The sequence below is a fragment of the Haliaeetus albicilla genome, chromosome 10, assembly GCF_947461875.1.
Source record: "Haliaeetus albicilla chromosome 10, bHalAlb1.1, whole genome shotgun sequence".
Taxonomy (NCBI): Eukaryota; Metazoa; Chordata; class Aves; order Accipitriformes; family Accipitridae; genus Haliaeetus; species Haliaeetus albicilla.
This window is the reverse complement of record NC_091492.1, coordinates 42,960,476-42,985,451: the sequence shown is the minus strand read 5'-3', so window position 1 is coordinate 42,985,451 and position 24,976 is coordinate 42,960,476. Positions and strand designations below refer to the sequence as shown.

General features: G+C 42.4%; 1 protein-coding gene across 6 annotated transcripts; it reads right to left on the bottom strand.

Moving 5' to 3' along the window:
• Nucleotides 1–312: 312 nt before the first annotated feature.
• HORMAD2 (HORMA domain containing 2) lies at nucleotides 313–24,492 on the bottom strand. Of its 6 annotated transcripts, none has more exons than XM_009913551.2 (13): nucleotides 24,387–24,492; nucleotides 22,941–23,031; nucleotides 21,956–22,100; nucleotides 20,746–20,809; nucleotides 19,685–19,721; nucleotides 18,371–18,391; nucleotides 17,610–17,636; nucleotides 16,160–16,227; nucleotides 13,137–13,288; nucleotides 12,319–12,572; nucleotides 11,285–11,393; nucleotides 10,148–10,212; nucleotides 313–957 (listed from the first exon to the last, which is right to left on the bottom strand). In XM_009913551.2, the coding sequence occupies exons 2-13, from the start codon at nucleotides 22,989–22,991 to the stop codon at nucleotides 853–855; spliced, it is 1,098 nt and encodes a 365-aa protein (XP_009911853.2). In that variant the 5' UTR covers nucleotides 22,992–23,031; nucleotides 24,387–24,492; the 3' UTR covers nucleotides 313–852. The 6 variants fall into 6 exon arrangements, with proteins under 6 accessions (XP_009911853.2, XP_069651513.1, XP_069651510.1 ...); XM_069795408.1 differs by lacking the exon at nucleotides 313–957 and adding an exon at nucleotides 4,379–5,015; XM_069795411.1 differs by lacking the exon at nucleotides 313–957 and adding an exon at nucleotides 7,735–7,911.
• Nucleotides 24,493–24,976: the final 484 nt, after the last annotated feature.

Sequence of the window (24,976 nt, the reverse complement as noted above, 5' to 3'; positions counted from 1 at the left end):
CCAGTAACAGCCATTAGGTCGTGACAGAGTGCCTGCCAGGCAAGCTACATGACACAAAGCACATCACCTTTGCTCCAAGGTACACAGAAATTTTTTCTTTTGTTGCAGTTGTTCTCCTTACCTGTATTTGCAACCACAAGGTACCTTTACTAAAGTTAGGTTTTAAATGTGATCTATTTCAAGACAACTTACATCGTACAACTGTCTAAGGCTCTTGGTACATGGTGGGTTGCTGTTTTAGAAATAAGCTGATAATACAGCTATAGCAACACTACTTGCAGAGTCAGAAAAAAAACATTCAGCACCAGCAGAAAATTTGTATAGATTACTTTATCTCTGTATTCAAAATAGATAAAAACCCTGCTTTGAAAAAAAAAAAAAATCTATGCTCCGGAAACAGTAGATAGGATGAAGCTAAGCACAATCTAGTGAATCATGAGACTTGTTGCTTGCTGGCACTGATACCTCTGAGAGTTCATCTTGCAACAGCGCCATTAAATATTGATGACATATTGGCAAAGGACAGTCCAGCCACAGAGGAGGAAATTTAGCCGAGGCGGAGGAGGAGTAGAGGGGGGTGAGAGAGATGGAGAGAAAGAAGCACAACAGACACCATTCACATGGAATCATAAATCCTCAACTTTAGAACATCAAACAAGTGCTGTCGGTTGACATTGTCATGACAACTATGGTGCTTGCTGTCTCTTCACAATCCAAAGTTTTCACGAGACAAATAAACATACAGAAATACATGCGGTAGGTGGAAGAGTTAAATATTGGAAGAGAGTAAAGGTCTTTACTAGCCAGATGACAATGTGAACTCACACCTTCTAAAATGTGTCAGAATGAACATCATTTCCTGCCTTCCAGAAGCAGCTTCTCTGGTTCACTGACCTTCCTTTTCTTCTTGGGTCCTATTACCTCTTCCTGGCTAAATGCAAGGTTCAGGCAGCTTATCTGTAAGAACCATCAGAAACAGTGATCATTCTCACGGTACAGGCTCCTGCTAGATGAGTCAAGAAATACAACTTCCAAAACTACAATGTGTTTTCCTGGATCCTCTTGGGTTTGTTCAGTGTGATCCTGTTCTCCAGCAAAGTAATTAGGCAAGGAATCAAAACTGGAATGCTGGATGGAACTGGGACTGTAAGATTCGTGAAAGCAACAGGTTCAGCTTCAGGGACAGAGAATGGTTTTGGTGGCACAAGGAACAGTACCCATCTTCCCACCACCAACAGAAAACACCAGGAGCAAGGAGACCTTTGAGAAATACAATAGCTTATATGGCATAGTCTGTTTCACCAACCTGAAATAATCATAAAAGTATTTAAAAGCGGGGGGCATGTATGTCAAATCTGTGGTCACTGGAAACAGCCTTCCGGGAGGAGACATACAGTACCTCTATTTGTACATCAGGGAATTTCAACGCGAGTTGGTCAATCTCAGACTTCAAAGACTACCTGAGTCTGTGAAAAATAACTGATCAAAGCAAGCTTTTTTCCAAGAGGCTTAACTTCCCTCTAGAAAGACACAAACCTCCCTCCAAAATATTCAGGGGCCTACAAACCAAAAGGTTAAAAAACATGGATAAATATATGTTAGAATATAAATGGGTCAACAGTACAGGCAATTCGGACAAACCACAGAGAGACGGACAGCCAGAACAACAGTTGAAGTGTTGGCTGTGCCAAGTGACAAACTGACTTTTTCTCATTATTACTTAACATATTTGCATTTTTACAATGATAATCTGGAGCTACAGAGAGTAACGTGTGTTGTTGCCCACCCAGAAGGGACAAAGCACACAGTCTAGCAATGTAACCTCTCTTGCTCTCACTGGAACTGAGCTGAAGGGACACATCACAGCACACTGCTTCAACTTTGCCTCCAAAAGAAAGTTCATTTGGATGAAAGTAAGGTGAATGAAGAGGGAAAAGAGTGCTAACCGAATTCCTGCTCCAAAACAGGAGTACCTTACTCCAGTTCCACCATAAAACATGAGGAATCCCGAAACTGAAGCAGGATAAACACAAGGAGTTAATAAAGAGCTATTCCAGAATGCATCCTGGAGACAAGCACAAGGTCTCCAGATTACAAGATGTGGTCATTATAGAATTCCCCACTCACGTCATCAAGGCTTTCTTTCTATCTGACCTTGGTATGAGGCTTCGGTAATCTCTACATAGCAATGGTCTTTCTAATGTGTGAAATAACTCTGATTATGGATGAACAGCAAAATAGTTTGAAACAACCTCACTTCGCCTCTCTATCATGTTTCAAATTGTTTTTCCTCCCCTCTTCCCTCCTCTTCATTATGAGCAATAAAATATTGCTTAATGCAGAAAGTACAATTTCCTTTCCATAAAAACAGAAAACAAGAATCTGCCAAAGTGGGATGGGCAGGTTCTCCTTCACCCTGCACACTCAGGCTGACAAAACTTCCAATGCTGCCCAAGGCATATTCGCTTGAGGAAAGAGTGATGAGTGGATCTCTGTGTTACAGCTCCTGACCTGATATCCAGCTGCTCAAACTGGCATTTTAGGCAGTTATTTACTTTCCTCTCCCTGGCATCGTCTTAACCTGTCTGCTTCCTTTTTTGAAGTAAAGGACCCAGAGGGGGGAAAACACTGCATCCAGAAACTCTCCAGTGCTAACACAGCTGCAGGGTTTGTACCCTGTCCTGCTGGCCACACAATAAAGCAAAGTGATGATCCCCAGTCTCCCAGCCCCCAGTCACCTGAATAAGGCAGCTCTCCTTCTATTTTAGCCTAAACTGCATAAAGAGAGCATCAGCTAGAGTCAGTGCTTTTATTTCCTCCGTTGAGGAATGGATCTTCTGCAGCACAGACAACTACTCAGTAAAGTTTTTACCCCTTTGCTATTCCTCCTAAATTTTCTGCATGGATGGGATACCTTTGAGCAGGAGAAATAGCCACAATGAGCAGCTGCTCACGCAGAGTCCACTGCAACTCTCCCACAGTTTTCCTCCCCTCTACCACAGGCAGCATGACCACCTAACCTGAGATGAGAAGAGTAAAAACATCTATGCAAGCCATCCAGTGCTCTAGGCAGGCACTATTCATCTATTGAATGAATAAGATGTCAACTGTGTGACGTATTTCACCAAAGCCAACATGTCCTGTCCTGCCCCTGCCAGGCTACAAGTTCATGTAGGAACTCAGAGCCAGGAACAGACCCCAGGTCCAACTTCCAGGTCCCATCCTTTACCAAACACTCAAGCTTCTTCCCCAGAAATGTTGCTCTAAATGGGATTAAGTCAGATCCTACTTATGTTTATTTGACTTTAACCAGAAAGTAAACCTCTTAAACGGTGTGGTGAAAAGCAGGAAATCCCTCCCATTGACTAAACATACAATCAAAGCCTCCAGAAGTTGATTAATTCTAATTTTTCCCATGTACTTGACTTAGACTAACTGATGGGAGAGCTTGCGCTGTATAAATGTTGTTTGTCTTACACAACCACTACAGGCACTTGGCTCACTGAGGAGCCAGGTGCTATAAAAGCACATAGGACAAGGCGCAGGCCCTCGCACGCTTACCCTGCAAAGGGACCATGCTGACTACGGGACAGGTGGGACAAGTCCAGATCAAGTAGCAAAGAGAGGAACAGACCCGTGACCTCCTGACTCTGAGTCCAAGATGTAGTTTTGGATCGAGGTCATACCATGAACACACAGTGAGTTTGAATCTCCTGTTTTACAACACTGCACTACATGTGGAAAAGTAGTATGTTGCTGCAGAATTTTTCTGTAAAAATACAGCTAACTTGTGAATCATACAAGTGTTACTAATTTCTGGCATAAAACTAACAGGACAGCTGCACATTGTCTGGAGAAGATATCAGGCTAAAAATAGATTAGACTTAGATTAAAGCCTTCCCAAGGCAGACTGGTGGATGAAACAGAATGAGCAGACCACAGCTACACTGCTATTCTTAGATAGACAAAATCAGGACCTAGTTTTGTGCTCTGCAATTTTCAATCCCCAGTGTCCCCATGTATTCCAGCCAAGAATTCCCAGCATAAATCGAAGCAAATTTACAGCTCTTTTGACATGTGTTTTGCTTCCCAAGGCATCCTATGTAGAAAAGCTAAAATTGCACAAGAGCATTCAACTGTGTCCCTTTTTGTCTGTGGCCTGCCCCATGCTGAGGTTTGGCACTTGGCAAATTTTATGCCCTCAGAAGAGTTCCCTTTGTCAGGGACACAGGAGTGTTTAGTTTGGTACCTTATAACTATCTTGACAAATTCAGAAGCACATTAATGTCAAAAGAAGTCCAGTTCCATCAAGCAAGCTAGAAGAATAAGGACTGAGATACAAGACTCAACTGCTGAAATAAGGCAAAACGATCCTCAGGTGCCAGGACAATAAACAGTACCTGCAGGGGACGTCTATCATCATCATGAAACTAATCAGAGAGAGCCAGTGCCTGATGTATCCTGTGATTTCAGCTGCAGCTAACATTGACTTGATAGCACAGCAAATGCTTGCCACTTTCAAAAATCAAGTCAGTGACTCTTTAAACTGATCCGGTTGACGGCAATAATTCCCATCTACTCACTGACAGTTGGCTGCTCCATGCTTTCCAAGCACAGCAAAAATCAAGGTTCACAATGTACATCATGGTGTCCAGTGAAAGGATAAGAGGAAATGGACACAAACTGAAATACAGGAAATTCCATTTAAACATAAGGACAAACTTTTTTTTTACTGTGAAGGCAATCCAATACTGGCACAAGTTGTCCAGGGAGGTTGTGGAGTCTCCATCCTTGGAAATATTCAACACCTGACTGGACAAGGTCTTGAGAAACCTGCTCCATTTCACCCTACTTTGAGCAGGTAGGTTGGACGTGACAATCTCCAGTTGTCCTTCAGCGATTCTCTGAAGGCGGCACAGTGGTTAAACGCTCGACAGAGGGCTCAGCACTGGTGTCGTATCAGTTTCCATTAAAGTGATCACACTGACATCAGTGGAATTAATCCTGGTTTTCATCTGTACAAGTAGAGGAGAATCATGCTGGTTAGCATGAAAGCCAATTTACGCAGGTGGAAGAATGAAAGACACTCACTGTGGTGCTTCTGTGGAAGCTTGCCACATTTTTGTCCCCAGGAAGCCATGCCAACACATCACTGACTACCACTAGTCCTCTTCCTTTCCATAGCTCACTGTTAAAATCTTTGACATTCAACGCAATTTCTTTTTCACAAACTGGAAGTCTCACAGGCCTACTCTGTACCTCATGTATCCTGTAGCATTTAAAGGACTAATGAACAGATTTTTCCAGAGTGTAAAAAAAAACTTCTTCAAAAATACCTGTTGAAAAAAATTTATCCATCCTTATAATCTCTTCCAGGGCCTTCAATCACACTGTACACTGCCATGCCGGCCATTCTGATTGCTGGAACACAATCTGATATGCCTCCCCAAACCAGAAGCCTTCCCCTGTAAGATTACAGCATTGTAACCGAGGAGGTGAAAAGCAATGGACACTCCTTCTTCATACTAGGCTGCTACCCAGCTTAGTCCCTCATGGGATATTAGATGTGTCCAACCTTAATTTATGCAGATTTCTCTAGAGGGTCTGGTTGCTAGCATGTACATTATGAACATAAGTAAAGGCAGCCAGTGCAGAAGCTTCACATCTTCCTGTGGATGTCCCTGGGGTAGCTGCCAGAGAATCTGAGGGTGCAAGGGTTAAATCTCCCCGGATCTGCGGGGTGATGGGCCTCACCTCTGAGTGAAGAGATCACTAGGAAACTGTTTCCTGCACACTAGACAGGGATAACTCATGCAAGGGATGAATGGTCCCAAGATACAGCTAAGGATCTGATGTGAATTGAGAGAAGCCAGGAATTTCCTGACCTCCCTGTCTCACTCCTCCCAGAATGGCCTGAGCTCACAGGAAGGAGAGAGGCAAGCTCATCTCCGAGTCTTTCTCTCTTCATTGTTTGGGTCTGTGTAGCCTCAGCTGGTTTGGAGGAGAAAATGTTCTGGGAACTTCTCATCAGATATAGCTCTCTTGATAGACAGTTAGAGATAAACCTTTCTTTTTTTTTTCTTTTCTGCAAAAGTTCAAGATAATGACATTGCCACAGAAAAATGCTTTCCTATTGCTCTGCAAATGGTAGGCTTCACCCTTCAACTGTTTTCTGTCATGGCAATTTTAAAAGTGGTTTGCCTGGGAAAAATCAGACAACAAAGGTCTTGATCTCCAAGCTGTTCTGCAATTGAATCCACTTGTGCTGACCTTCACTTTCAGACAGAAGCTGTGTAAAACACGGAAAGCACAAGAATCTCCATCAGGATGACCACGACCCTGGGCACCAACAGGACACTGATCACTGGCAAACACGGCAGATACTACTCGCAATGTGTCATCCATGAAAGACTGTGTTCACACTGGCTTCTATCGCTGCCACAGTCCCTCTGAGAAAGAGGACATGGCCAGGTAGCCAAGGAGGAGCAGCAGCTGGAGGCGAGACAGGCTATCCTCTAAGGTCTAAACCAGCACTGATTTACAATATTTAGGTATGAAATCTCTCCCTAGACATATAACTTTCAGACAGCTCCAGTTAAGAGAGCTAATCTGCATGGCAGGAGTATGCCTACAGCAGGCAGTGAATCCCAGTGCAGAGATCCCTGAGCTATCATTGATTCAAACTGGTATGTCCACGCAATGCCAAGTGTCAACACACTTCCTCATGTCCCACAGCAGTCTAGTAGCATAAGCACAGCCAGTCTAGCAGCTTAAGCAGTGTCTGGCGCTAGCTAATGAAGCCAGAAACTTGGGAGGCAGAGCTGACTTCTGCTGTGCTGATACGGCCACACCACTTCCAGCTCTGGCGCAGGCTCCGTCAGGGGCGATTCAGGGCTCTCTGCGTGGCTGCTTCACGGTGCAGTGAGACTGTGCTCTAAGGACCACCCCAGAACTTCAGCCCACAGCTTCCTGATGGGAGATAAAAGCCTGCAGAGGCGTCCACATGGTCAGATTTTACTCATCTTCTAGTTCTGTTTAATTCCAAACTCATTCCACTGCAACACATTTGCTTACATGAAGACAAAGCTGACCAAAATCAATTTGCAGGATAAGAACATTAAAGGATTCATAAGACGATAAAGGAGGATGCTGAAGAATTCAAAAAGTTATCTTAAGTTCAATGCAGGAAGCCATTCTCATCAGCAGATTCCTATAAGCTAAACCAATGGGCAGCAATTCCCTATTCTACCCAAATCTTCACAACTCCTAGAATGCCAGTGGAAAGTAGCAAGGCGCATAAAGATAGCACACTGGGCCAAATCTTTGGCTGATGCAATCAGAAAAACTCTCCTGAAGTCAGCAGAGGTAGGCTAATTTACATGCTGGTGTCTAACTCTGGATGATTAAGTACAGAGATGCTTTGCTGGGAAAGGGCAATCTCTCATTTGATCCTAAGTATCATCAATCATGAGATTGCAGATAACAAGCCAGTTGAGTGCATGTAAATTTTTCTCCAATCTGAAAAGCCCTCTGTCAGAGACTCTCCATGGCCATTACTATAGGCCAGTTACAGTTCTAACTGGACAGGAATAGCTGCTTCTCTTTTGGCAGATCTGCATCCTTTGCCTCTCCTATGTCGATTAGATAAAAATAAGCCTTTAATACTTTCATTCCTGGTTTTCCTGAAGAGCTATAGGTCAGGAAGATAATGACCAATAAACTCAGTTCCAACAGCACAGTTTTTATTTTTGATAACCAAGGAATCAGAAGGAATAAAGCAGCTCACTTCAGGTGAAGAGCAGTAATGGGCTCGTCCACATTTCCAAAAGCAACTTGTGACTGTGGGTACCATTTCTGAACTCAGCACTTCTTGAATATTAAATCCTTGTACAGACATCAAATTCTGGGACACTGCAAATTGTTTTAGTTAGTTTTGAAAATCTTGGCCTGAACATTTAACTGTACAGAGAGCACCTTTAAACCCTGAGGTGCTGCTCCATGGACAGCTGAACAGCTAACACTGTGTTGCCACCAGAAGGGCATGTCTCCTTCTCAGACCCTTTTTGCCCGTTCCTTGCCACCCAGTCTTGCTCGCTCCCTTACAGTAGTGCTGGTACGTGAGCAATCATTCAGTAAGCTAGTTGAAGGCAAACTTCTTCTGATGGAAACCTAACAGTGTCACGCACTAGTACTGCAAATCTGAGGGCTCATCTCTGTCTCAGTAAAGGGAGACCTCCATGGCTAAGGCTATGTTGTTCCCCAAGGCCCTTCACACACCATGCTAATTAAACTCTGAAATCCAGGATAGAACAAGTCACTTTGAACACCTTATAGCTCTTTAAAGCAGAGAGCTTCTCTGAAAACACCTGACAGTATGAAAATGCCATTACTTGGCTGGATAGCAACAAGGTGTTTGCATTCATATCCCAACAGGACTACTTCCACCCAGCTTAACTATATTTGACCCTGTTAGATAATACCTAACTCATACTTCCCATCCACCCAAGCTTGTCCTCATTTTTTAAGACAGACTTCACTCACCAGCTTGGCTTCCTGATTCAAGCGGAATATACAATGGTCATTTGTTTTAACCACTTCCCTCAGAAAAGAAGGGAAAGTCCCTCTCATATGGAAAATAGTGTCAAATTTTTATTAGTGCTGGCTTTACAATGATGATCTGCACTTTTTAACTAGTGACTTGACTTTGTTTTTCCCTAAAATGACTGAAATATTAGCCAACTTCTAAGCTATGATGGTTTAAAAAATAGTATCAAAGAATACATTAAAAAAAACCCTCTGCCATGAAGAATCTACCAGGCAGAGGCTTGGAATATTTTTTTTTTCTTTTTTAAGTCTTTGGAAGTACACAATGGATAAAGTGACTCTTCCATTTTTCAGCAACTAATGCTGTTTCCACCACCTTCAAACACTCTCACTATTGCTACCATATTCTAATGAAATTCACATGCTGCAAGAGAGAGGTGTCTGGTGCTCTGCTTACAATCGTGACAGACCCGAAAGAATGTCAGAGCATGAATCAGTGGGACAACCATGAGCTACAAACAAAAAACGCTCCTGTTTTCACACAGACGACAGAACAAACAATGATCAGAAGGAAACTGGAGGATGTGACACAAAAAAAAATGTGGTTAAAGTTTGAAAAATACCAGCCTAGGCACAGAAGTTCATTTCTAAGATCCAGAGTCAAGGCAAATACTTCACAGATGCCTTTTGAATGACACGTTAAGTTGTAGTCTCCAGTTGCTGTCTGGGTTAGACACCCCGGGATTCTTTTCAACAGAGGCGGGGAAAATTTTAGTAGCAATTTCCTACCCTCATTAACTTATCCTGTAAAGATTCAGCTTCTGAACATTCAAGCTCACACGATTTTCAACTAATTTGAATGGGAGGAGGATCAAGTGGCAAGTCTGGTGGTATTCAGAGATTTGCCCTGTCACTGAAAAAACCTCTGCACAAGCCCATGAATTTGAGCTCTGATTCTGACTCAGGGTTTGGCCTGGGCAGCCTTCAGGATGGAATTAATTTCACATAACTTTACTTGTCTAAAATTACATGTCTGGTCTACCCTAGTTCTTTGGGTTACCCCAACAACCTCTGAAAAAGAGATCAGCATCTCCAGGGGATAATTCTTTCTATCCTAGAGAGGCAGCCAAAAAGGGATAGAAGCCAGTAGGTACCTGTGACTCACACGTAAAGATAGTCTGGAAGCAAGAAAGGAGAAGTGAAGACCATGTTAGGCAACAGACAAACACACCCTTCAAACCTAAAACAGGGTGGTGATTTCAGAACCTTAATCCAAAAACACACACAGGTAAACCAGCCTGGTTGGGACACCAATACGTTTAGTCTGCATGTGTAATTCACAAGTGCCAACTCCAAAGAACAGTACAAAATTCTTGTACTGGATGTATGAAATAAGCTGGCCATGGAAAGTTTTCTCCTAAATGCTTCCAGTTCATGCTTATATCCCTGTGCCCTAAAACTTTGTAGCCTCTATGTATTGTGGTACTGTACAATAAATCCACTAAGGTTAGTTGAATCTTGTGCCATCCTAGATGACATAAAGTTCCATGGCAATGAATTCCACCTTGCCTGGTGTATCTTAGAGCCACTAAAATTTCCTCACCTGCTGAGATGCCCTTGAGCAAGGCATCCTGACCATCTCATTTATTCCTGTCTTCTTCTTTCCACCTACAATCCAAACATTGAATCAAAATTAGCTCCAAAGTTAAACCCCTGTATTTAATTGAAAAAAAATAAAAATCCAGAAGCCTGACTAAATCACTGTAGCAAAATCCCATGCCTGATCTGAAATTGTGTAACCTTTGCTCTCAGGCACTGCCAACACTGGCAGTTTATTCCTGGAAACAGAGATTTCAGAATAAACTGTCAGCTGAATGTGTAACACTTGCAGCAGCTCCTATCAATTATACTTAAGCTCGATTTTAACCTGTGCCTGCATGTGGTCTATCCAAGTGTGTGTATGTGTATGGGGAAGGAAGGGAGCTGTACCCTGACCAATAACTATTGACCTTATTAGACAGTTTCAATAAAATTTGATGGGGAGTCCCAAAGCGCCTCAGTTTCATGAAGATAGGCAACTGGTTAGAGGAGGAAGGTCCTGTTAATATTCCCAGAGTGGAAAAGGTGGCAGTATGAGTTCACCCCGTATTAGTCATCGGAGAATCTGCAGGAGAAAGACCTGAAAAGGTGACTTCATAGGCAGACAAGCTGCTTTATTCCACTGCTTGGGGATCTCAGGAATGCTATTTACCATTTTGTCACTAGATGGTATTGTTCCACAGCCTATATCTGAGAGCCTCAAAGGTCAAATACAGCATGGTATATCAGAAGCTAGGTTGATTGAAGTGAGAGAAAAGGCTTTTTTCCATGTATCTTCATGTATGTTTTCACATATGGAAGTCATTGGCAAAATCATACTGTAACAGCTAAAGGAAAAGAGCTTTGGCGAAAATGTAGATAATGTAACTCGGTATTGATGAACTGTGCATTTCCTCCATATCTGAAAAAAAACTGCTGAGATAAAGAGGTGGAAAGATATTGATAAAAATTTGAATGTTTCTCTTAAGAAACCAAGCATATACAACAAGCCCTCTATTATAGTTCAATCTGATCTGATACAAAATTCAAACAGCCTGACAAACTCTCTTCATCCATTTCAAAGTAAGTGAAAAAACCTAAATATTATGCTAGGATACAGTCATGAGCACAAGCTCCTTCAGTTTTGAAACTGGGTGTTTACCTGTATCTTGAAGGTAAAAAGAAGATGCTTCCGTTTTCCAGCCTGGGTGGGGATCACTTTTGTCCTTTCCATGCTCACTTGAATCTGCTCTGAGAGGGAGAGGGTGATTCTGTAAAGAAAATGATGTTTTGTCTTAATAGAATAACCTAAAAAATATGCCCAGTTGGTAAATCCACAAACCCAGCACTAATAGGGATGAGATTTTCACAGCTCCTCAGTGTCCAGGCCTTCCTTCTCCCAAGCACTCTTCCTCAGGGGGAAATGGAGAAGACACAGGTCTTTCAGGTGAGAAATTTTCTAAGACAAGACAGAATTCCAACCTAAATGGCTTCCTATCTTCAGGAGTTAGTTATGCTGGGGTTTACTCCCTGACACTGACCACCTAAAATTAAATTGTCAAGTCTGAGCTACCAGTCCAGGCTGCCCCTTCTGTCATTTTGGAGAGAGGCTCCAGCAGAGGACCATTCATTCCAGCCTACCTTGATGTCTAAGGAAAATATCAGAATTACCTGCTACAGATGCCTCCTCCTTCACTAAGTGCAGAGGGGGGCTAGAGAAATTAGACACAACACACAATTTTTAGATGGCTAGAGCAAAATGGAAGGAATCCCACCTAACTACACAGTGGAACATGGCTTAGTCCTGAGAAATGTCAAGTGGAGATGCAAAACTGTTTGCAATTTTCTCCATTTTGTGCATGTCTGTGTATAAGTGTGCGTGTGTGTGTGTGCGCGCGCTTGTGTGTGTGTGCACGCGCATGTGTTGGGTCTCTCTGTACAATCACTGCCCTCTTCTGGGGGAACACACTAGACTCAGTAAATCAGTGGATATGCTGGAATGAAATTCACTTTATGTCTATGGATTTCCAGCCTTGGCGTTCAATCCGCTGTAGCACTGCTGCCCAACGCAAGCTGAAACCCTTATTAAACCCTTATCAAATCCTTAGGATTCTGAAAAAAACGTTTCTTTTAAGGAGAGTTTTGCTAGATAAACTCCATTCCTCTAGCAAAAAACAAATAGAGCTATTTCTATACCTTTGTACTGCCCTCTTCTTCCTCTTCATCATAGTCTAACCCTTGATGTGAGATCTCCGTAGGGCTATTATTCTGGAGCAGGTTGCTTTCAACAGTTCCCATTCTTTTCTTTTCAGTTGTCACTCTCACTTTCATGAGGTGGAAGCCAGTAGAGACTGACCCTACTTTCAGGTTGACAGGATCGCCATCGAAAAACAGGTCACCAGGGCTGCCATCTTCCTTAAAGCCAGGAGGCTGGTAATCTTTGGGAGTTACTACAACAGGGAGAAAGAACCCACTGTAGTCAGAGAAATCAAGTTCCATCTCTCCTTAGTCTGATTTACAAAGAACAAGTGTATACCAGCCTTGAGTAACAACACCAACTACTAAAAATATTCTGGTGGTTTTTTTCAGGAAGAAGGGAGAGAATTCAAAGATAAAAATGAGCTGAGCAAATGTCATCAGGAAGCTCAAAGAAAGAATGACTTTAGGATGCTGAGAGACCATTAATGCGGTCAACTTTCTGGAGCAGAACCTGACACTGCCTGTTCCTTAAAAAAACAAAACCAAAAAACAACAGTGAAGGAGAAGGATGTCTCCTTTTCACACTGCATGGCTGTATGTCTTACACAGATGCTCAAACTTTTCTTAAAAAGCATCTGCCATCCCTGTGTGTCAGAAGGCTTTATTATGTTTTATACCATTTCTCACTGTTATCAGCTAACAGCTTCTACCGCTTCACCTTTCTATGCTTTATTTACTTTATAGGGGCTCACAATTATTACAGAAACTGATGGAAAGGGAATTTTTCCCCACAGCACACACTGTTCTCCACCTACCATCATTGTAGTAGAGGAGTTTCATGGTCAGGGTAATGTCATTGGGAAGCGGTCCAAGGTTTTGCATTAACAGGTACAGTTTACGGATCAGGAGCCTGCTGGCCTGTTTAACATCCTTGCTGCACACCCCATTCACAAAGTTCATTTGGTTGCTATAATTGGAAGAAGAATAACAGATTTGTTTTCCTCAGTCATGAATATTCACAATCTAATTACAAATACAGAGCACCCACTGACTTGTCTGAAACCACCAGCACAAAGCTACAATGCCTTTATGTAATTTCCAGATAAACAGGGAAGTGAAACAGACTCCAGGGATGGGGTGGCATCAGCAAAACAACAGCTCTAAACTAAGAGGCATGGCATTTACATTTGAACAGACTTCGTAGCTGGGGCAATGGACCCCATTATACAAATGTCATGACTCACTTGTTTGAACATGATTAAATTGGATCAAAGGACCATAAAACAAGTGCCTTTCACCTAAGCAATTTCAGGAATGAGAGGAATGAGGTGAGAATCCCATATAAAGCCGATTCATCACAGGGGCTATTTTCAAGTCCATTTTGCAGTTTGAAGAGAAGCGAATTGCGTGTTCTCACTTCAATTCCATGTAAGAAAAACTAGCTCAGAAGCACATTTTTCAAAAGTGACTAAGGGGCATTCCTCTCACCTCCTTCACCCATCCAAATGTCAGCTGGCTAGTCTAAGCAAGCAGTCTAGACTGAGATAAAAGTATAACAGAAGTGGGATGAATCGCCCTCTGGAGGAGTTTGTTTCTCTTGACTACAGAGGTAGATGAGATGAGTAACTTAGATCAGCCATCTACTTTAGATGGTTGAAGATGGACTAGATGAATCACTGCGTGACTAAGGAACCTAAACTTCCTTAACTTTCAATAAGAAGGGGCCATAAAAAGAATGTAATTCCTTCACTACATCTTTGGAAGACCACTGGCAGGTGAATGAAACTCTATACAGGCTGGATGGTCCCTGATACAATCATCCTAAATTGCTTCAAAAGCAGTAAGTAAGCTAAGAGAGCAGAGAGGATCCCAGGGCTGAATAGGACTGAATAAATCACTGGAAGGAAGAGCTTCATTAGGACTGATCTCCCCTTCCAGTTGAAACTTCTTGGCTCGTTATGAAAACGGAGTGGCTGTTGAACAGCTTCAATTCCCAGGGTATGCAGGGTATGGTTTGGTAGGCTCCAAACTGCCAACAGCAAAACTCTGTGCTGAGCACACTGTGCCATTTAAATTAAATCCTGTATGTTCAGAAATGCACATCAAGTGAGAGGACAAATGCTCGCAATGCCTAAGGTGGAGTAAAGAGAAAGTAGGCCTTCTCTTACACATCACCTTTACAAGTCTCGGGATTAGCAGAATAGAAATGGTATGGGGAAAGAGTATAAGCAAAAAAGAGATGAGACTTCCATAGGAGTTAACAGGTCAAACACTGGTTCAGTATGGGAGTAACATTGTGGGTTTGATGCAGGAATGTGTCAAAAGGTAAAAGCTGAGGAACTGAACCTCTCTGAAGGACTGGGATCCATGGCAAGGAATTCCTCCAAAATCCATCTAAAATAAGGCAGAGACCATTTAGGAGAAAGTTTCCCTTTACCACTCAGATACAATGATGCAGACCCACAAAACATCTCTCATGGAACATGACAATAAACCTTGCAGGTGTGCAAAAGCAGTTTTATCAGCTGAAGGAGCTGATAGCAAAGATGACACAACACTCTGATCAATGCCAGAACTTCAGTTTACTAACGACTGCAGGTACATGCAGTGTCATTCACCAAGGAAACAGAACAGAGCCCAGGAACCCGATGCCATGGGCTTTGAAGCCTCAGAGCAGCAATAAGATTTTGACAGAGCAGATATAAACACAACAGCAAGATTACTTAGCCTCTTCTTGGCCAGTACGATGGACACCAAGGGATGCTGCATTCCATTTGGGGACTGTTGTTATTTCTAGCAACTAATGACTGATCTGAGTAAGGCTGATTAAAAAAATCAAACTACTCAAGAGCTATCTATTATCTTTCAGATCCCAAAGGTCTCCTCTTTCCCTCAATGTTGTGAGGACAACTGACAGCAGCTTCAAAGCAGAAACAGAGGGTACAGTCAACAGGACACTCTAGGCTCAGACATAGTTCAGATTTTCCCAACAGAAAATCATTTTGCCACATACTACAAATTATTTGGATGTGTTTAGTGAAAGAGCAGCAAATGGCAGACTACAGGAGCATTGCAGAGGGGCTTCCTGAGGAGCATATGGGACAGCAGAGCTCTCTTGCTGTACAGGCAGGTTCCAAGGCCCAAAGATCCATCTTTCAACAATGGCAACTGCAGAAGCAAACTAAAAATGGGTTAATTATTTTTCTTTGCTTTGGTTATAGCCAATGGCCTTTGATAGTATTTAGTTTAAACTACACAGGATTATGGCCTACTAAACACAGCTTTAAAATATCTAACAGACAGAGAGAGCCAAAAAGATGCAAAAAGCTGCTGCTTCCTGCCACATATTTTGCAGCATCAACTCAGGCATCATAAGCGAAAGTTCTCTCTGGTCACCCACGCAAGACTGCTCAAGCAGAATACACGTATGCAAATGCCCAAGGAAAAAAAATCGTGGGTGCAGGATCATGGTGAAAGGGGTCAAACCTGAAAAAGGCTATCTTGTGAAAGTGGAAGAACACTAGCTATTAGTTGAGACAGTAGCAAGCTCAACAATGCTGCTGGTTTCTGCATCGTTACCCTGATTAGGCACCATTTCTATAAATTGTCCTTAACTTGCTTCTGGTGCACTTTAAGTGCCTCACTGTGCTACGTGACAGCATTTCTACTCATCAGCTCAGCAGATCATATCCTGTAGGGCAACTGTCCTCAACTCTGATGATATTTACAGCTGCTTAGCGACTCAGACATGCTCTAATCATAAAGTGCAGTTTCTTCTTAATGCTTCAAGAAAACAGTTTTCACAGTGTAATTCTGAGAAATAAAACCAAACCATTACCTGATGATGTCCATCTGGGGCACCTTCTTTTTGTACTTGAATTTGAATTGATACAGTTCAGTCACTGTCTAGACATTTAACAAGAGAGGGGAAAAGAAGAAATGGGTCTCTTTCAATAACAACTATAAAGATGCACACTGAACCTAGCAGTGTCCTTTCATGACTTTATGCCAGAGCACAGCATTAATTTAATGACACGATGACAGCTTTAACTTTATTATTGCTTGCGTGGGCTTTGGCTAATTTTCTTAACCACCACAGCTTACCTAACACTGAAAGAATCACAAAAAAATGACAAACTTCCTGCTTCCTCCTTCCACTTCCTCTGTGGGCCTAACTCCCCAGCCTAAACCTCTAACGAGGCACCAGGGCCAGCCAACCATCACAACGTACATACGTATGTCCTCCCTTACTAAAAGGAAAAATGTGAGGCTTCAAGGGTGATGGATTGTCACAAGAAAGCCTGGCCCAGTGTTCTGTATGGAGACAAGGGCCTGAAGGACTCTTCCTACTAGGAAATACAAACAATACTGCATGGGCAAAAGTTGCTGAATTTCACCGGTCTCAGAGTTTTCTGAGGGACATTAAAAAACTAGATGATTTTCCATTTGAAAGGAAAGGATTTGTTATGATTTTAGAGAATGAAATAATTAGGAAGAACAGACAACTTCACCACACGAGAAAGGATCTATTGTAGTCCAATTCCATGCTTATAATTCACTCTTTCCAGAGGCAATGAGGTCAATTAGTAGGAGCTCAGCTGAGCCCTTAACTCTAAGCCTTCCTTACAAATCCCAGCCTTGGTATGGACTAATCTCTTGCTGTCTCCCCAGATGCTGAGGTGCGACGCAGCAGAACTGTAATCAGGTGAGCAAAGATTCTGCAGCCGTTCTCTGTATCTGCTCTGCAGAGACAGCATGGATGCAGAACCTCACTTATATATCGCACCACCCAGTCTGTCTTCACCAGCTAGATGTAAACAAAACAGAAACACAACAGAGAACACCGAATGGATAAGGACAGGCACTATCCAACACATACATCCCAGGTCTGAAGTGATTCATAACTTCTGTCCTAAACCTCTCTGCATGAAAAAAACAGCTCTCTTCTCAACACTACTGTTAAAAAGATGGTTCATAAAAGAATTATTTTGAACTTCCCATTTCTTCTCTTCAGGCAAGGAAAACAAAATTGCAAACATGCCCATTAGGTGCCTGTTAACATCCCTGCCTGAGGCCCTAGATGGGCCCAAAGCCGACTGCCTGGTAGGAGCGTTTGATCACAATCCAGCTCACTGAGCTGTCATTCTTGAGTGAAGGCAGAAGAAGAGAAACAGGGTCACCAAGCAGCTATGTCAGGGTAGAATTTAAGCCTACAAGTGCACTCTGAATACAGATCTACTCACCCATGCCTTCAGTTGCCTCAAAGATTAATTAAGACTCTTTCTTACCTCCGGTTCCTTGGGATTCGTGTAAATCTGTTATAAGAAAGCACAGTGAGGGCATTCTCCCCTTGGATAACTTGAACCAGTGAAAAGTGTCTGAACAATGATATTTTCACTTTACAGTAGAGATTGTACTATCTTTAGCGTGGGATCAGAGAAAGGAATGGAGAAACAGCCCTCCTCTATCAGCAGTCAATACTTACCACTTCAAAGACAGGTAGAAGACACTCATCTGTGTAATTGTGGAGGAATGAGGTTAATTCCCATTCCAACCTTCACAGGCAACTATTGATGCCTGAGATTTAACTACTCAGATTTTGCACAGAATAGATGCATAGCATAGCTCTTGGTGCTTTACAGAGGACCAGGGCAAAAGACTTGCCTTGTAACCACCAGTGTGTGGTTTCTCCAGGATCAGATTAATAAAGAGCACTCTTCTTCAGGGGGAAATGGAGAAGACACAGCAGCTTCCAAGGGTGGAGGCAAGAGTTTAAAGGAAGCAATGATATGAAGCACATAAAAGCACTTCCAGGAGTTTAAAGATGCATGCAAGGCCTCAGTCGGAAGTCTGACATACTGAGAAAAATATGAACTTCCTAGGCTGCGTGGGAATATTTACCATATTTAGGAAAGGTGACAGCTCTATTAAAAGCCACATGCATTTTGACTTCCCCTTAAAAAGGCACAAATACATTGGCACAACTTTGACGCCCTATATCTTTCAAGCAGGGTGGGGGAAGAAAAATGCCTTGTATTTGTTTACTTACTGCGAGGACAGCAATGTGTAACTAAGGAGGGAAAACCAAAACAAAACACAAAATCAAAATCTAACCTTAGTGAGCAAAGCAAAAGAAAGACCTATCAAAATCTAACCACCTACATACAGTGAAGGAATAGATACATTCAACAAACTAGGAGTTAAAAACCTCTATGCAGATTCTTCATAGTACAGCATCAGCAACACCTAGTGGCCAGTTTGCTTGGCTTTACTTGCAGTTCCCTAAGAAAACAACTGCATGCTCAGACTTCTCTCTTGGGACACTTTCTAAACAAATCTCCAAAGGCTATGCCGATTTAAAACTCTTTTACAAGAGCACCCATCCCTGCTGAAGACTAATATTTGCTCTCTGCTATGAAACTCCCCAAAGGTATTATTTCATTTATCCCACAGCAAGAAAATGTACATGGGACTCCTCTTGAAAACAATCCTAGAACATGTGTTAAGTATCTCTGTTTCTTCCTTAAGCCTTGTCAAATAACAATTAATTTATGTGTCTCATAAATAGCAGAGGACTAAATACCTCCTAGAACTGTCAGCAAGCAATAAACTAAGTTCAAAACATTTTGAATTATCTGATGCACATTGACAGTTGTACTGATGTCTAAGAGCCCATCTGATCATCAGTGCCGAAACTAACACCACTTAATCTGATCTAGATGAGAGCTGGTTTGATGAACAGTGCTGACAGAGATGACAACAGTTGGTGCTTTTTCCTGTGCAGAGCTGGTTTTATGTGAGAATCAGCAAGGAATATGATTACTTACTAGCTGATTTTGTCCTGGAACCAGTTATATACCTTACTTGATGAATTACCTTCCAAAAAAAGTAATAAATTCTGAACCCCAGAGAAAAGCCAGGAGGGTCAAAGAAGATAAGAAGGGAAAAGACTAGGGGAAGGAGATGAAGGAAAGCAGAAGCACAGAAGAATCTCTCTCAGGAAAACAGGCATGGAGATCAAGACCTCAGTTCTGACTGTCAGTGTCTCTATCCAGACATTAGACAACACAAATGAAGAACACAGAACTAAGGAAAATCCATTTCAGGCTGCAAATTAGTTCACACACCATGCACAGGCAAGCCTAGAGAGCAACAGCAGTCAGTATTTGGGCTCAAGGAATAAAATCCCAGATCTCACATGTATATACTCAGGGCAGGGTCTTCCCCCTGTCCCACAGCTGTAAATGTGTGTTGTGTGCATGCAAGATCACTACCAAAATATAAAGCTGGAGTGGAAAGATAGTTTTGTCCATTCTTTATGAAGAAATAGGAAACTCCATTAAAAAAATGTGAAAAAACTTACATACTGTCTCTCCAAAGCATCAAAACAACCTTGAATCCTGCCAAGGAAAAAGCATATTAATACTAACCAGCAATATTTATCTCCTGATCTGTAAACACACACTCATTAGATACACTTTAAAGTGCATTTTTTTCTGGAATTAAGACAACACAGCTAGCAACATTTTGGGATTGTAAAGTCCTTTTCAGGTCAATCATAAAGGCACTGTCCTCCCTTCTGCATTTGTGCATTGTTTATACTTCTAGGGCCACATCCTGTCAGCCTGGAGCCCACCTAAATCCTGACAAAGACCAGAATTTGAGGCCTAAGGCCAGCTCTGAGTAGGTCTCTGCTCAGTGCTCTACTCTAGCTCCCCAGCTTGATCTCTGATGGCTCTTTTTCCCATCGGCCTTGTACAGAGCTTGGCTGAAACTTCAATCTGAATGCAGCCTGACATGTCTGGTCTTGTAAATTTTTGTTATCTGATGCATAGTTTACAGCTATGGATTTTCTCAAAGTAGTAAATATTATTTGAGGTAGCAATGGTCAGATATTTACTCTGAGTCAAAGGATGTGCAGCTACGTATCTCATTAGCACATCAAAGTCAGACTCGCTGCTTGTTGGGAACACGCCAACTCTGAAATGTATCCTAAAGAAAGCTGTAGGGTGCTTAGACACACAATATCCAGGGAGATAAAATACTGCACATACTAAAAACCAAGCTACAAGAATCCCTATAAAAGTGAAATTAGAATAGACTAAACAACAAAAGAATCAATCTCATTATTTCCTTCAACCTCTCTCTGTACCTATGCTGCCTGCGTGTGCTCTGGGGCCTGACCACGAGCTCACTACAATCAACACTTCAACAGACCTTCAACTCACATGATCTTCGTCAGCTAATTCTGTCTTGCTTACGCACAGGGCCAAGCACACATGCTGCGGCAGTGGGAGTTGCACTGGCATAGTCGATAACACTACTGGGCACAATATTTTCAAATTCAGGAAGAAGAAGAATGCGAGGGGTAGATGTCTTGCTGTTCAGCACAATCTTGTCTTAGTTTCGCTGTTACTCACTTACCACTTGACTATCTGCAATGATCCCAGACAGCTTTTATCTTCTCGGAGAATTTTTAGACAGAGGTCTGCAAAACCAGATTTAGCACATAGTTACAATCCTTATCACAGCTGTTGGGCAAACAGTGGCACTAAGCCAGTCACCCTCCCATTTTTGGATAAAATGTGTTATCTGGAGGTCCTTCCTGAGTGGAAATGTTGGTTTTCCACTGAGTCCCAGGTGGGCTGACACAAGCTTATTGCTGCATTTTCAAATGTCAAGACTTTCCTCAGATGCTCTGGGCTCTCCCAGAAAAAGTGCTAGCGTTATGGCTTAATTTCAAAACACCAGCAGCTTCTGTCCTCTCCTCCCTCCTCTTCTCCACTCCCATCTATTCCACCATTCCCTAACAACAGCTTCACTTCTGCATTCAGACTTCAGCAGCCTCCCTACAACATAAATGACTGTACACAGAATAAACTACTTCTGTTGAGCTTGTCCACACAGTCCCTTCTACCTCTGTTTTCAGGCATTCAGAGTGGCAAGAGGAAACCCATCCTGCAAATGAAGAGGTGAATTAATACCACCTCAGGATTCAACCAAGGAGCCCTCAAAGGCATGAGCAGGCCAGATGTTAATATTCCTGATCAAAAAGGCACTTGAAAGACCTGCCATTTGATTAGAAAGACTAGTGGCTTTTCAGGGTTAGGTGATCAAAAGCCAGTTTGGCTGTGCCCTCAACCAAGTCCACCAAGTACATGTGACCATGTTTCAGGTCAACTGAGTAAGTGAAAACATGGGAACAGATTGGAATGTATGGAGACATTTCACACCGTACCAACACATCTTGAATGAACATAAAGATGTTAGTGAATCAAAGCATCACTCATTCTTGTGATCCTATGACAAGACTTTGGTTCTTAAAGTTCTTTTTTTTGTTAAAGTTCTGGTTCCCGAGAACATGTGGTTATGTCAGGTTGATTATAAATGATTATAAACCAAAAGAAACATTAACAGAAAAGCCATGAGTTGCCAATAGCTCTAGGTTGTTGTCTATGTTCTCTGTCTGATGCAGAAGCACTGCGTACATCCAGACTTGAGAAGGCCTGTTAGCTAACTTCCTAATAAACTGAACTCATGCATATGTGAGCAGCTGGAAGCTAACATCTAAGGGATATAATAGCTAAAATATAGCAAGTAGAAATAAGAATTCAGCACAAATTGAAAGTGTTACCATCTAAACAGCGAGTTCCGTAAGAGCTCTCTGGGAACAGTCCTCTCATGTATGTTATACAGGATACAGAGATGGCCAGAAGTCTTTTCACCAGCGCCACAGACTGCTGCTCAGTAGCAACTTTGTCAGGGAATAACACTGATTCCTGAAAAAGAAGGGTAAAGCCAAAAATAGCACCGTTTTTGTGTAACACAGGGATTATATTTAGAAACAACTCTAGGAAACAGGTGGAAAAAGAGAGTAACTTAGAAATGTAATTTTAGCATTTCTCTGGTCTTCATATTACACAGGGAAGACTCACGTCTAACATGGGTGGGATTAAATGTTTTAAGGATAGTTATCAATAGATCTGACATGATTTACTCAGATACAGACTGCATTGGTTGGTCATTCCCTCCCCTTTTATCAGGGCTGAATGTTCCCACCCCTTCCACTGCACCAATGCTTGCACTTAACTGACAACCACCCCTAAAAAAAAAAGTGTATAGTTTTCTGCCAGCTTAGCTCTACAGAGTTAATTGTGGAGTCAAACAAATGCCAGTGCTGCTGGGGCATTCACTGCTGTACCAGTGGTTCTGACAGCAGACTGAGTCTGTCAATGCTGTACGCAGACCTAGTTTTCAGAGTGATTTTAATGCAGAGTTGTAAACAGTACACGTCTATGATTGGAGAGGATTTAAGTACTAAACACTGATTTTAACATGAACAATCTCAGCGGAAAGTATACTACATTTAGTTACTCCATTAGTTCGTTGCTTTTCTTCCTGCTAATAAGGCTCTGTGCACACCTAATGAGCCTACATTTATTTAGTCAAATACATGTCAAAGCCCCATGCTGTATCTTCCTGGACTCACTAAATTGGAAATAATCCAACTAAGAACAGCACAAGCAACAGAAAGTGTTCCTGTTCCCACCTCACCAGGCACAGACATGCCAGGTCCAAAACTGAGAGCTAAGATTGTCAGTACATTTCAAGTTCTTTACCGTAGAGGACTTTTTCTTTTGCCTAGTTTGTAAAAGCTGATGAGTAGCCATCCTATACTTCAAAGACCTGCCTTCCACTTCTAATTAAAACCTGAAAAAAAAGAAGATATGAGACATCTGGAAAATACACAGTCATTGCTATTTCTCATCTTTCTTAAACTGAGAACAAGACTCTTCAGCTTATTCAGGTCTGAAAGCTAATTGGCAGCCAGGACGCCTAAAGCAAAGCAAACCAAGGATACTCCATGGCACTGTCTGAGAGTCTGCAGAGCAAGAAAACTCCCTATTCACTGGTAAATGATCAATAGTATTTGAAATTCAGGGCCATAGCTGTACCTGGTGTCAGCTGGTGCCACTTCAAAATGCATTTCTCATATTCCAAACCACAAATGTTAATTCCTACCACCATTAAAAAGTGTGAAGGGGGAATGTGAAAGAACTGGAAGTCTGCCAATAGCAGCCAATATTTTAGCAAGGGTAGGCAGGAAATACACTAACATCAATCCTGGCCGGAATAAAGGAACGATTCTTCTGGGACACCTTGAAAGGAAAAAAAAAAAAAAAAAAAAAAGGAGAGAGAGAAGTCCACATTGTTTCAATGAAAGCCGGCCCTGTTAGACAAGCCTGGGTTAAAGAGGAAAATATTCTTTTTAGAAGAATGGAAAGCTGATTGATAAAGGCAATAATGTGGACATTACATGTTTCGCACTTTGGTGAGGTGCTTGATTTAGCACTGTCTGACATCTTGATTAAAAACTTCCATTAGATGGAATTAACAAGGCACGCGTTAACTGGTTTGAAAAATGGCTCGCTGGGAGATCTCAACATGTAGTTGCTAACAGGGAGACGTTAATGAAAGGAAACACCACAAACAGGTCCCCAGAGGACTGTTGCCTTGTCCGCAGCTAGTCAATATTTCTATTAACAATTAAAATAATAGCATAAACATGGTGGGTTGATTTCAATTGTAACCTAATGCAGTGAGCAGCGGAATTCTATCAACACAATTGATCTAATCTTGTTCTGCATTTGCACCTTTTCAGCTTTTTTCCATGAAAGCCTCACTTCCGTTTGTTGGCAGTCATTAAGACATGTTGATTGGAACATGTTGACAGCTTTTATGCTAAATTTAGCACTTCATTTAGTAATGAGGACAGATTAGAGCTATAAAAGTATATTTAAACAAATATACACCTGCAAAATTTTTAATATGTTAAATATTTTAGGAAAGTGGTTTTTTGTTTTTTTTACTCATGATTGGCTAAGCGCTGTGAACGGGACTGGAATGCAATTAAAGCAGACAAAAGCATTATTCCAGTGTGAGGCTATTAGCTAAACAAAGCCAATTTAAGCGAGCCAGAGAGATAAGAAAACACGTTTTCTACAACCTACCACACTCGAAACCCATTTCTTGAGCAAAGGAAACATCACCTAGGCTGAGCTTACCCACTCGGACCCGGTTGTTTCGGCACGTGCGATCCTCCAAGGCCTCGCGTTGGCCAAACCTGCGCCGGCTCCCGCACTATGAGAGAGAGAAGGGGAAGAAGGAGCCCTGGCTCTCCACAGCCCCGCCGCTCGCCCACTTTATCACACCGAGTATCAGGAGATTAGTATTAACTGGGAGAAGCACCCCAGAAACCCCTGTCCCCCCCTCAGGGACTTTGCACCCTCAGCCCTGCGCCCACACAACGCCTGCCCCTTCAGACTGATTTTCAGGCGAGGTGAGGCTACAGCAGGCCCTAAAAAAAGCAGCTGCAGCTCCAAAAAAGTGGTTTTAGAAGTCTTTTTTTTTATTATTTTTAATGCTTCTGTTGTTTTGAGGTGAAGCTCAGGCCCAGCCGGGTCCTGCCCCCTCTCCCGGGTCTCCTGAGGCCTTCTCCTCCTCCTCGCCCCCGGTCGGGCCGGAGGCAGCCGCCTCACACCGCCATGGCAGGCCCGGCTGAGGAGAAGGGGTCGGTGGGGACGGTTTCTGCTGCTGAAAAACCCGGTGGTGGCACCAGCACCCTAATCCGGGGCTGCGGGTGTTTCAGAGGGCT